Source organism: Pipistrellus hanaki (genome assembly GCF_964339955.1).
Source record: "Pipistrellus hanaki genome assembly, chromosome: 14".
NCBI classification, from domain to species: domain Eukaryota; kingdom Metazoa; phylum Chordata; class Mammalia; order Chiroptera; family Vespertilionidae; genus Pipistrellus; species Pipistrellus hanaki.
Genome location: NC_140516.1, coordinates 16,049,749 through 16,062,278, shown reverse-complemented (window position 1 = coordinate 16,062,278; position 12,530 = coordinate 16,049,749). Strand labels below are relative to the sequence as shown.

Here is a 12,530-nt window from a genome sequence, read left to right as displayed (position 1 = left end):
GCATTTGGGCTCCAGCCCTGGACAAGCCCAGCCAGGGAGCCCAAGAGCTGGGGTTGGAGCTCACCTCTGAGCACCTGAACTCTTACCTTTGCTTTATATTTCTAGGAGTCTCCTCCCACAGGGAATTGAGGGGCAAGTGAGGGAGGTGTGCTAGCCAAGGGGGCCACTATTGAAGTCCACCTGCTGGACAAACCTAGTAGGTCTGGGTTGGGGCCACACTGGGCCTCGGGCTTTTCGCAGATCTGGTCCCCAGGGGCCTGCTCTGGTCGCCAGCCTTTCCTCACATCCTTCTGAGCCCTGAGCAGGTATAGACAGTGGGCCTGGGCCCTGTGCCCAGCAACCCCTCACTCTCCAGGAAACCTCAACAAGCGCTCGGTGAGCACCTACTGTGTGCCAGCATGGCTTCTGCTCTGCCCTCAGGGAGTTTCCTGACACTCAGACCCACCCCTGGGGCCCATCTCACCCTGTGCAAGAGCCAGAGTCCCTGCGAGACCCCCTTCACCTCTGGGGAGACAGACAGAGGAGCCCGCCCCTCCGCACAGGATGGACAAGCCCGTTGCTCCCCCAGCTCGGGCAGCCAGGGTGGGGCGCTGGAGCCTGTCAGGGACCCATGGCAGTGCTGAGGCCGGACAGAGAAGGCCGGGGCTCCCAAGCCCCAAAGCAGAAGAGCCAAATCGGAACTAAGGCTCGTGTTAAACAGCTACCGAGCGTTATGGGAACTTTGGTAATTATGAAATTTAGGATTTGTAAAACTCATTACAAACAAACTAAAAAACCTCATTACATGTGAGGGCAAACTATCACTTAGATTTTCTAGAATTCTTGAGAATTTTCCAGAATCCTCTGGAATTTCCAGTTATGTATAATGTTTGCCAGGAAACCGAAAGTCAGAGAACTCATAACATTAATCGAGTTTGTCTAATTTAATTGCTAAATTAGTTTGAAATTCCTAATTTCAAAAGGAATAGTCGTAAGATTCTTTCACAGCTGTGAGGTGTATGCATGTGTATGGGTTTGTGTGTTAATATCTTTGAGGGTCCCACCCCCTGCCCAAGCCTCACAGTGGGCCTGGGTGAGGGGGGGGAGGGGCTGTTGCCGAGGTGTGAGAAGAGGAGGCTCCAGGGGTGACCCACTTCCTGACTCATCTCCCACCGCCTTCTCACCCCACACCCCTTGCCCTAGCACTTAGCTGGCCTTTCAGTGTCTGAACCCACTCAGCCCTTTCCCACCTGGGAGCCTCTGCACAGCTCTCCCTCCCCTTCCCCACCCCTGCCAGAGGCTCTTCCTCCTCTGCTCCCTGAGCCCTGCTCTCTCCATGGCCGACTCATTCTCCTCCAGCCTCCCAGGTTAAAATGCCACCTCCACAGGGAAGCCCTCCCTGACTACCCTGCCTAATGGAGCTCCGCCCCCATGTTCCATTCAGGGCTGGTTCCCCAAACCTGTGTGTTTGCTGTTTGCTGGGTTTCTTGCTTAGTAAGAGGCAGCAGAGCGTCATGATTCAGTGATTCAGTCTAGTACCAAAACGTCTAGACTCTCATTTTAGCCATACCTCTGACTGGCTGTGTGACCTTGGGCAAGTTCCTTAACCTCTCTGTGCTCCAATCTCCTTGTCTAGAGCAGGGGTCCTCAAACTTTTTAAAGTGGGGGCCAGATCACGGTCCCTCAGAGAGCTGGAGGGCCAGACTATATAAACTACTAATTCCTACTGTAACACCTCGGCTGCGCTCACTGCCCAAAAAACCTGGTGGGCCAGATCAGACTCCTCTGCGGGCCGCATGTGGCCCGCGGACCGTAGTTTGAAGACCCCTGGTCTAGAGCATGGAGGTAGAGGCCCCACCTGAAAGAGTCGTAGTTGGTACTTAATGAGCCAGAATGCACAGGCACGTGGTGAGAGGGTGATGAATGGCAGCTGTTGTCACCATCACCTGCCTCCCCTGCTGGAATCCCACCTGTGCTGCTCCCTGTGGAGCCCCTGAGCCAGGCACAGCGTAAGCACTCACAGTTTGTGAAGGAAAGTTGTCGAAGGGCTTCTTTGCCTTCCTTCCCCCAGCTCTGCCAGGTCGGGGTGGGTCTTCCTTGTCAGAGAGAGACCAGGACATATGAACTGGGACTCTCCCAAGGGCCTCTCTAAAGGGAGGGGCAGGGGCCACCCAGTGGCTTTCCCAGCTCATGTGCAGCTCATGTGCAGCTGCATCCGGGCCCTCGGAGTGGGCCGGGCCTGTGTGTGTGTGCACGTGTGCGCACCGGGTGTCTGCCCGCGGGCAGGGGCGTGCAGAGCGGCTGCTCCGTTTGCAAGTGGGGTTTTGGCCGCGCTCTCCCTCCTGCTCCCGCAGTCTGCTTCAAGGACCTGGCTGATGGGCATTGATTTAGAGCCTTTCAAACCCTCCAGCAAAATAAGGGAGAGGAGAGCAGGAGAATTAGTCCCGTCAGACCAGGAGAAAAATGACGAGCGTGAAATGGGAAATAAATGAGGGAAAGCCGGAGAGTCCGCACAATCGCCCGGCAGGGAACTGGGGTCACAGCCTGCCCCCCCCCCCCGGGGGCCCCATCCCACCTGGTGACCAGGGAATGGCCGAGAACCGAATATCCGTGCCCACCCCCTACACGTATCTCTCCAAAGCACCTGCCCAGGTGCCCCCAGCACCCAGAGGTGGGGGAGGAGAGGAAAAGAGGAGCACCCCTCCCCCCATGTGAACTTAGTGCATTCAGCAACAGGCTGCAGGTCTGGAGCAGGTAGTTTAACTGCCCCATAGCCTCAGTTTCCCCACCAGAAAAAATGGACATAAGAACTACCTCCTTCCAGTAATCGGAGAGAAAGTGTAGAAAAGCAGGGCTGGCTGGTCTCCTTACCCGTCAGCAGGCTGCCTGCCTGCCTAGAAAGCTGCCCGGAGTGCCTAGGAGCCCGTCTCCTGTCAGTACAGGCGTGGTTGGGTCCCCGTCATAGAGGCTAACTGAGGCAGCAGGAGGGCTGCCCCCTTAGGTCCTGGCCCATTGGGGCAGCAAGGCTGGGAAGCGAGGGGCTGGCTGAGCAGTGGGGATGGGAGCAGGGGTGCGTCCCTCTCCGAAGCAGAGAAGTCAGAGGGGCTCAGGGTTCTGTGCCAGCATGGGCCTCTCTCCCGGGCCGCCCAGGGCTCAGGGGCAGATGGGAGCCCTTGGCCATAGAGGCCCATCTGTCTGTTCTGGTCTGGTGGCCCCAGAGATGCCTCGGCTGGGGATTAAGCCAGCGGAGGGACAGATTCTGCTGCCAAAGCACAAAAGGGCCCTCGCTGAGGAAGATAAAGGAGCTGACGAGGCGGGGCTGTCATCGCCGAGTGTCCTGGAGTGAAAAACGACAGTGTCCCGATGCGGCCCTGGGGACTGACTGAGGTCACCGCTGCCCCCACTGATCTTGTCCGCCTCCAGGCCACAGCAGACCCTGTAGCACGGGGCCAGGGGCTCTGGGGGGCTGCTGGACGGGCCCCAAAGCTGGTGCTGTGTGACTGTAAGTCTGGCCCGTGCCTCTCTGAGTTCTGCTTTCCCCTCGGGAGGTAGATGGCTAAGCTCCCTTCAGAGCAGGGGATGGGCGGCGTGGGGAGCTGGGAGAGCCAGTGTGGGGGGATATGGTCCTAAGTCAGGACAGCACTGAGGCCAGACCCTCCTTGGGGTGGGGATATAAGAGGGCTGGGAGGTTAAAGGATCCAGAGTATCTGGGACTCCTATCTCATGACCCTCTCCCCCAGGGCCCTCCCTACCTCCAGGGAGCCAGCCCCATCCCTCCTCCAGCATCCCCTCCCCGGCCCCAGGACCATCCTAACTGGCTGGGCCCACCCCCCAATGGGCTGGCTTGCCCATGACTCCCTCCCCGTGCCCTGTCATTCTTGGTGTTATTCACAGGCCTTATTCTTTTCAAATCGCCCCACAATCCAAAGCTCCAAAGGAATGAAATGGAGGATGAGGAACCCAGTTCCCAAGTCCAGGCTTCCAAATCCTTCCAAAAGCTCAGCCACGGGCTCCCAGCCCCTCCCAGCCTCACCCCAAATCCCATCCTTATGGACTTCTGGGGCCCCTGTCTTTCCAAAGCCCACACACCTGTCACCCCACATATTCGGTGGTTCTGGTAGTAAGGGGGCCAGAACCTCTTCCAGGCTGGGAGCCTTGCTGGGCCTCATCTGTGAAATGGGCACAGTCATAGGTATCCACCTCCCAAGGGTGTTGACAGTCTGTGGAGAGGGCCTGGCGTTTATGAGAGACCCAGAGCCTCTGTAAGCTGGTATCTGCTAGGATCAGAAGACCCAGGCTCAAGTGAGGAAAGGGGCTTACTTAAGGCCCACACGAGGGTCAAGAAGTCAAGGAGCCTGCCGAGACCGGTTTGGCTCAGTGGTAGAGCGTTGGTCTGCAGACTGAAAGGTCCCAGGTTTGATTCCGGTAAAGGGCATGTACATTGGTTGTGGGCACATCCCCAGTAGGGGGTGTGCAAGAGGCAGCTGGTTGATGTTTCTCTCTCATGGACGTTTCTAGCTCTCTATCTCTCTCCCTTCCTCTCTGTAAAAAGTCAATAAAATATATATCTTTAAAAAAAGAAGTCAAGGAGCCTAATACTTCCCACTGCTGATTCATCCTCTGACCCTTTCACCTCCCAAACCCCATGGACCTCCCTGCCGGGGTCTGCGTGGGGTGCCCAGGGCTGGCACGGGCGCTCAGCCAGCCCCCTCCTCCCGGCAGGTGGTGGCGGTGGACCCGGACCTGGGGGAGAACGGCACCCTGGTGTACAGCATCCACCCGCCTAACAAGTTCTACAGCATCAACAGCAGCACGGGCAAGATCCGCACCACCCACGTCATGCTGGACCGGGAGAACCCCGACCCCGTCGAGGCGGAGCTCATGCGCAAGATCATCATCTCCGTCACGGACTGTACGTGCCCCCCACACGCCCTCGCCGCCCCAACACCGGGCCCGGGCCCCTGACACCACCCCTGTCCTCTGGGGCTCCGGACCTCCTTAGGAGGGCTGTCCCTAAGCGTGGAGTCACACCCACTGCCCAGCTGAGACCCTCCCCAGAGCACCCTCAGGGGGGAGGGGAGATTAGGGGTGTAAGGCCCAGGCTGCTCCCTGGAGGGGTCAATGAGATGGAGGGTCGCTGAGCCTGCCCCTCTCCCCACTCCTCTTCCCCCTTGGCCTTCTTCTCCTGCACCCCTCCTTCCCTCTCCTCGCCTCCCTCCCTGAACCCCCCAGGTGGCAGCCCCCCTCTGAGGGCGACTAGCAGTGCCACGGTGTTTGTGAACCTCCTGGACCTCAATGACAACGACCCCATCTTTCAAAACCTGCCTTTTGTGGCCGAGGTGCTGGAGGGCACGCCTGCGGGGGTCTCCGTCTACCAGGTGAGCTTCTCGCCCGACCTGAGAGGCTGCCGTCTGTCTCCCTCCGCTCATCTGGGCCAGTCTCGTGCTGAGCACTTTGCAGGGGGAGGCCAGCCAGCCCAGACCACAGTCTTCCACGATCCAGGACAGGGCACATCTGTGCCAGGTGTGGAGAGCCATGTTCTGAGAGACGGTGCTGGAAGGCTTCCTGGAGGAGGAGGCGCTTGAGCTGGGCCTTGGAGGACAAGTGGACTTGGAGAGGGGGAGGGAAAGGACCAAGGGAGATGCACAAAGACAGAAACAGAGGGAGGGAGGCAAAGAGAATCCTGGGAAGCCAAATCAGAGTTTCTCAGGGCCTAATTGAGAGGTCTAGCCCCAAACTCTCAATACCCCAAGCCTGTAGGTGGTTCTAGAACACTGAGAAGGCTGGGTGTGTGCAGTCCATGTGTCCTGCCTCCATGGGGCAGCCCCTCTCCTGTGCTTTCCTGTAAACGCCAAGGTAGCTTCGCACAACGGGTGGGATTCTCCCCATTCTGTAAGAAACTTAGGAAACGCGCCCAAGTTCCTGTGAGCAGGAAGGGGCAGGGCCCGATGTTGAAGCCGGCCCCTCTGCCTCCTGCTCCCCCTCCTCCACCCTGCTGGTCGGGGAGGCCGGAAGGTGCTGGTTCCAGGGAGATGCAGCCCTTTCAGAAACCCAAAGGCCCTTACAGTCAAGAGTGTGGGCTTCGGAGCCTGCCCGGGATGGGTGTGGATCCCAGCACCACTGCCATGTGCTGGGTGACGTGGAATACGTGGCTCAATCCCTCCAAGCCTCAGTTTTATCACCTGTGACATGGGAATCATAACAGCACTGCCTGGCTGTGCTGTAGAGATTCAGGCAGACACGAGTGGAAAGCAACCCGGCACCTAGACTGCGGGGAATGCGGGGTAGCTGATGTGCACCTGCTGTGTCTGCGGTGAGAGTTTATACTGAGAGACGGGACCCAGTGGCGGAGGGTTAGCCTGATCCCACCCAGAGAAGACCGGGTGTTCGTCAGGATGCCAGAGTGGCAACCTTGGCGATGCCCTGCAGGCCACTGTGCCTCCGTTTCTTCGTCTGTAAAAGGAGATCAATAGTGCTCTTTGACGGGTTCCAGGGAGCATTTAGTCTCTCTAGCAGAATATTCTCCCCAAACTCCCAGCAGGGGGAGCCTCGATCCAGGGAACAGCAGCCAGTCAGGAGCCAAAATCCCCAGATAGGAGAGGTGAGGGGGAGAGCGGGGAGCCCTAGACCTGGTTCTCCAGGACTCACAGCAGCGGCAGGAGATGCCCCCCCAGCACAGCCTCTGAGGAACTGGCTCAGAGCCGGGAGAAGGCGGTTGAAGGAGCTGGAGTGTGTCATTTGGAAAGAGGGTCTTCGGATGCAGGAAGAGGGTCCTAGCTTGAGGCGTGTGGTTCCCAGGTTCCCTCTGCAACCTCAGCCGATAATGATTTCTGCTGGATGTGCAGACGAACGTTCTCGAGGGACTAGAGCTGTGAGCAGAACCATCAGAAGCAGTGAGCCCTCCATCCAGGAAAGCATTCAGGCCGAGTCTGGGCACCCTCTTGTCCAGCTTATTGGTGTGAATTAGACCAGACGACCTTACATTGCCTTTCAATCCCGAGAGCCTTGTTTTGCTGCAAAGCTCTTGTTTTAGTTGTTATTACACATTTATTTCAAATGCCTTGAATTCTCTTTCATAAAAATTTCAACACACCAGGGCGGGTCTTGAGTCAGGATCTCTCTAAGAACTGGATGTGCAGCTGGGAAGAGTGTAGGAATTTGGGAGGAGGATTGCAATGTCTTTTTCAATTTTATTTTTTAAAATATGTTTTAAAGTTAAAGAGGGGGAGAGGGAGAAAGAGAGAAACATTGATGAGAGAGACACATTGATCAGCTGCCTCCTGCATGCCCCCCAATGGGGATCAAGCCTCCCTGACCAGGAATCGAACCCAGGCCCTCTTGGCTCACCAGGCAGGCTCAATGCCTTTTTAAAAAACCAAATCTTCGAATTTTAAAAATGGGCACCGATATCATCTTATTTTTGTTGTTGTCTTACAAATAAAAACAACGCAGAGGCGGGGTCCAGGCAGCTGGGCACTGTCTGCAGTTGAGCCCACGGGATGGAGGGAGTCTGAGCAGGAAGGGCTGCTCCCAGCCAGCGTCGTGGGGCTGGAGGAGGAGGGCGACTCTCACACTGCAGAGTTTGGAGGGTCCGAGCCAGCTGGGATGAAGCTGAGGGGCTTCCTAACAGGGAAAGCAGGGTTCCGAAGGGGGAACTATGTGGGGACTGGGCTCTTTTTCTAAAACATCTCTTTCCCCCCTCCCCCTGCCCCGCTTGGAGCATCTGGCCCCTTCCGGCTGCCCCTTAGAGAGCACCTGGCAGATGTATTGGGGGCAGTGGCCCAGCCTGGGGCTCTCTGGGGGTGCAGGTGTGTCTGGCTGGAGGTGAGCATAGGTCAGTGGGAAGGAGGGGACACCTCCCGGGGGAGAAGCATCAGTCCCCGTGTCCCCGCTCCTCACACGGCCCCTCCTCTCCCTCAGGTGGTGGCCATCGACCTGGACGAGGGCCTCAACGGGCTGGTGTCCTACCGCATGCAGGTGGGCATGCCCCGCATGGACTTCCTCATCAACAGCAGCACCGGCGTGGTGGTCACCACCACCGAGCTGGACCGCGAGCGCATCGCCCAGTACCAGCTGCGGGTGGTGGCCACCGACGCGGGCACGCCCACCAAGAGCTCCACCAGCACGCTCACCATCCGAGGTGAGAGTGCGGCCGCCTCGCTGGGCGCAGAGCACGCGGGCGGCGTGGGGAGCCTGCGTGTCCCCCGGCTGTCCGCTGTCCAGTGGGGCGCAGGCCACCCTGCTGGTGCGGCCTCGCCTGGAGCCATTCAACATGGCACAGCCTTCCCTTCTCCACCAAGAGGAAAAGCCGGAGAGCCAGCCCTCTCCCCACCTGGCCACTGCTCAGTGTCCCAGAGCCCCGGGGAGGGAGCGGCCTGAACCCCCTGCCAAGGTCCCCTTCTCTGATCCCGGCCACAGCAGAGAGGGTTTGGGCAGGGGCGGGGCCCTCGGGTCAGGAGCAGCCTGGGGAGGTGATGGAGCCCCCTCTCCTTGGAAGGCAGAGTTTTTATTTGGAGGTGCAAATAAAAATCCTTTCCCTCCCATGTGCCTGAATCTCCGTGAAAGGTATCGCCCTGGGAGGAGGGCAGCTGGGATTCCCAGAGGCCCTGAGATGCCCCCTCCCCTCGGCCCTCTCCGTAATGCCTGCAGTCTCCACCCTCTATCGGGGTGGGGCCAGGAGGGCCACTATTCTCACCCACTCCGGCTACACCTTTAATTTTCGGAACAGAACTGGTACATTGAGGTGTTGCCAGAGGGCCAGGAATAAGCCCTGAAATAAGTGTTGAGTGTAATGGGCAAGAGATGGCCAGCTCCCTGGGACAGAATGAGCAGCAGCCCCCAAGGAACAGGGGCCGCCCGAGGGTGTGGGGTTCTGGTCAGCTCTGTCCTGGCCCAGCCAGCCCGGGGCCCTCTGCTCCCGACCGGGAGGTGCTGACTCCCAGAAAACCCATTTGCCATCGGCCTGTGGTGGGGGCCGCTGCTGTGGAGCCGGGTAGGGTGGCCCAGGAGCCAGGCCCAGCCCCGGGTGCCGCCTCTGCCCGCAGTGCTGGACGTGAACGACGAGACGCCCACCTTCTTCCCGGCCGTGTACAACGTGTCCGTGTCCGAGGACGTGCCGCGGGAGTTCCGTGTGGTCTGGCTGAACTGCACGGACAATGACGTGGGCCTCAACGCCGAGCTCAGCTACTTCATCACAGGTGCCCTGCCCCACCCTCCCGGCTGCTCTGCTGCGGGGCTGGGGCGGGGAGGGGAAGGGACCCAGGCCGGCCACCGGGTGTGCCCCTGCTGGAGCCTCCCTGAGGATCTGCTCTCGGCTTTGCCCAAGGGCTTTGGAGCTGGGTCCCCAGGGGTGAGAGGACTTACCAAGGCTCGGTCTAGAGCAGTGGTCGGCAAACCGCGGCTCTCGAGCCACATATGGCTCTTTGGCCTCTTGAGAGTGGCTCTTCCACAAAATACCACGGCCTGGGCGGGTCTGTGTTGAAGAAGTGACGTTAGAAGACGTTGGAGTATTAAAAATTTGGCTCTCAAAAGAAATTTCAATCGTTGTACTGTTGATATTTGGCTCTGTGGACTAATGAGTGTGCCGACCACTGGCCTAGAGGGAGGTGGAGCCAGTTGCTCCTGGGAGGAGCCATGCTCCCCACACCACCCCGTGTTGGGGTGATGAAGCAGACTGGAGGAATATGGCCTTGTCTTTCCCCGGGGGCCCTTCACTTAGGAAGAGGGTTCCCACCCGTTTAGAGGCTGATGGTTTAGATCTCTAAATGGGATAGTTTTAGCTCAGCATGTCAAGTTGCCACCTCTGAAGAGCCATGTCCTGACTCAACAGGTGAAAGGGAGCTGTGATCAATTAGTGATGACTGCCATGACGTAGGCTTTATGGAGGCGACATGCCATGTGTTAGCCATTCCTGGGTTAGAGCAGTGTCCCCACATTCTTCAGTCGGTGGAGTGCCTGAGAGGTGCTGGCATGTGTGCAGGTGGTGGATAGCTCTCTCACATTCCTAAGCCCTCCCTTGGCCCTTTTACTGGTTCAGTCTTCCTGCAGCTATAGTACACACATGTTCATATGCACATACATGTGCAATACTCACACCAGTGTCCCTGACACCTCTCCCCAAGGAAGCCCGGGCTCATGGCCCATCTACAACTTGCTGCACTAAGATGACCTCCCAGCTGCCAGCCTCTCCCTCTCAGATGCTTTCCCTCCTTCCCCTCCATAAAAGGGTCCACCCCTAAGGCCCGCTCCTCCCAGTCAGTTCTCCTAGCCTGTCCTGGGGAGGCTCAGTTATCAAGCCCCCCACAAGGTACCAGCATGGTTCAGACCCAGCACTGCTTGTGTCATAGTTCCTCCCCGTCCCCTCGGAGCCAGACTGGGGAGCCGATACTGGGGGCTTGAAGGCAGGGGGTTTCCTCCAGGGGCAACCATGTCAGAACGAGGGGGCGTGTGGCACCAGCCCCCAGGAAGGCTTCCCTGAGGTGGCCTGTTCCTGCTCACCTGAGAGCCCTCCAGCCCTGGGTTTCTCGGATTTTAATTTTGCACCTTCTTCCAGGAGCCTGCAGTGTCCTGGTCCCAGGTAGCCCAAATCCAGTGCAGTGGCGCCCTCTGCTGCCCAGAGCACCGCACTGCCTGCCCATAGCAGGGGAGGGGTCCCCACACTGTTCTGCAGTCCTTTCCTGGCTCCTGGCTCCCTCAGGAAGGAGACCTCACACTCCCCACCTGCCCCAGAGCTCAGGAGGACTCAGTAGCACCTGTCTGCTGTCCACCTGCCCGTGCTTGTCACTCGAGCCTCTGGGAGCCCCTCAGAGAACCCGAGGTCAGGGACCTAGAGAATGCTCAGCCACCCCAAAGACTCAGCCACATCTAAAAGGCCCAGCCTAGCCTCACTGCTCAGACACTCCTACGGGACAGGCAGGTAACAGACTGGTGAAGGACACGGGCTGGGGAGCAGAGGGCTGGACTGGAGTCCCACACCCCAAATAGGTGACTAACCCAGAGCACCGCAGGTAACCTCATTAAAGGAGCGTGCCCTTGTCTGTGACATGGAGACAGTGATGGTGTACACAAAACAGAACGGCGCACAGTAGGTGTTCAACAAATTTCAGGCATTCGCACCCCCGCCTAAGCCCACTCAGGCCACACCCTCATCAGAGCCCCCCAGAACCCTGCTCTCAGGCAGCGCTCAGGGGGCAGCACAGCCTTTCGTCCCTGGACCGCCTCTAGTGTCAGGGCTCAGAAGCAGAGGTGGGGTGCCCCCTCCCTTTCCCGAGCCAGGAGCCCTGTTTCCTGACCGCAGCTGCCTTCTCTCTTGCCCGCAGGAGGAAACATAGATGGGAAGTTCAGCGTTGGCTACCGTGACGCTGTTGTGAGAACGGTGGTGAACCTGGACCGGGAGACCACGGCCGCGTACACACTCGTCCTGGAGGCCATCGGTACGCACCGGCCCTCCCCGCACACCACACACGGCTGCGCCGGGCAGAGTTCACTTGAGGCCCCAGACCCTGAGCCAACGGTTCTGCCCTGATGCCAGTGGAGAAAGGGCGGCTAGACATCGACATGTTACTGAGTACTTCCCAGGCAGGAGGCCCGGTGCCCGGTGCTATATGCACACTAAGATGGTGTGGTGGGAGGAGTCACATGGGAGCCAAAGAAAAGACCAGCATGTGGACACATCACTGCAGAGCCAGGCCGAACAAGCAAACAGGAGAAGGAACGACCCGAGAGCAGCCGCACAAAGGGTGGTGGAAATGTGGTGGGGGAGGGGGGAGACCAAAGAAGGCTTCTTGGAGGAGGTGGCATCAGGGAATACCATTGAATCAGTTAGTTGCACATTTTAAAATAAACTGACTTCAGGAATGGGATCGCACAGAACCAGTCCGCGGGGAGGTAGATGGAGCTTCGGGTATGACGATCCGGGGCTCAGGCGATGCCACCGGGCCTCGGTCTCTCTCTGCGGCCTGGCTCTGCCTCTGCCTCACATGGAGACCAACTGCTGCTGCCGCCCCGGCCTCAGTCCTCTTGAGTTCAAATGTAGCAGCAGGAGACAGCATGGTCTCTCCCCAGTGGAGGCCTGGGCGGAGCTCTGATTCGTTCCACCTGCCCCCGTGGAACCCCTGCTCATGGTCAGGAGGGTGAGGTGTCCTGGTGGCTTAGGCCTAAATCGCAGTTCCTGGAGCTGGGGATCTGGGGGGCAGCCAGACCCACCCGGAACCCCAGGCCTCAGAGTCAGGAAGGGTGTTCTTGGCGCCATCTCAGGGCATGGACTTACCTGAGGGCAGGCTGGTACTTACAGGGAGAAGTGGGCATGCCCACCACCAGCTGGAGGGCCAGGTGAGGTTTCAGTACAAGGAGAAGCAGGGAGGGCATTTGAGGCAGAGGAGCTTGCTCATGCAAGGGCCTGGAGGTGGGACAGAGCTGTGTGTGTGTGTGTGTGTGTGTGTGTGTGCGCGCGCGCTCTTTAGTGTGACATATATTAGAGAAGGGACTGCGACCAGGTAGGGGCAGCAATGGAGGCCTAAATGTTAGGCTGGAAGTTTGGGCCTTAGTTTCCA

At 58.7% G+C, this 12,530-nt stretch overlaps 1 protein-coding gene across 1 annotated transcript in view; it reads left to right on the top strand.

The window, feature by feature from the left end:
- The window catches only part of LOC311632903 (cadherin-23-like), a 299,605-nt gene that overhangs the window by 271,027 nt on the left and 16,048 nt on the right, over positions 1 to 12,530 (top strand). The window contains exons 22-26 of the mRNA XM_084904920.1: positions 4,702 to 4,891; positions 5,212 to 5,357; positions 7,900 to 8,119; positions 9,024 to 9,176; positions 11,298 to 11,411. Of these exons, the coding sequence (XP_084761046.1) occupies positions 4,702 to 4,891; positions 5,212 to 5,357; positions 7,900 to 8,119; positions 9,024 to 9,176; positions 11,298 to 11,411 (823 nt within the window). The remainder of the gene's footprint in view (positions 1 to 4,701; positions 4,892 to 5,211; positions 5,358 to 7,899; positions 8,120 to 9,023; positions 9,177 to 11,297; positions 11,412 to 12,530) is intronic.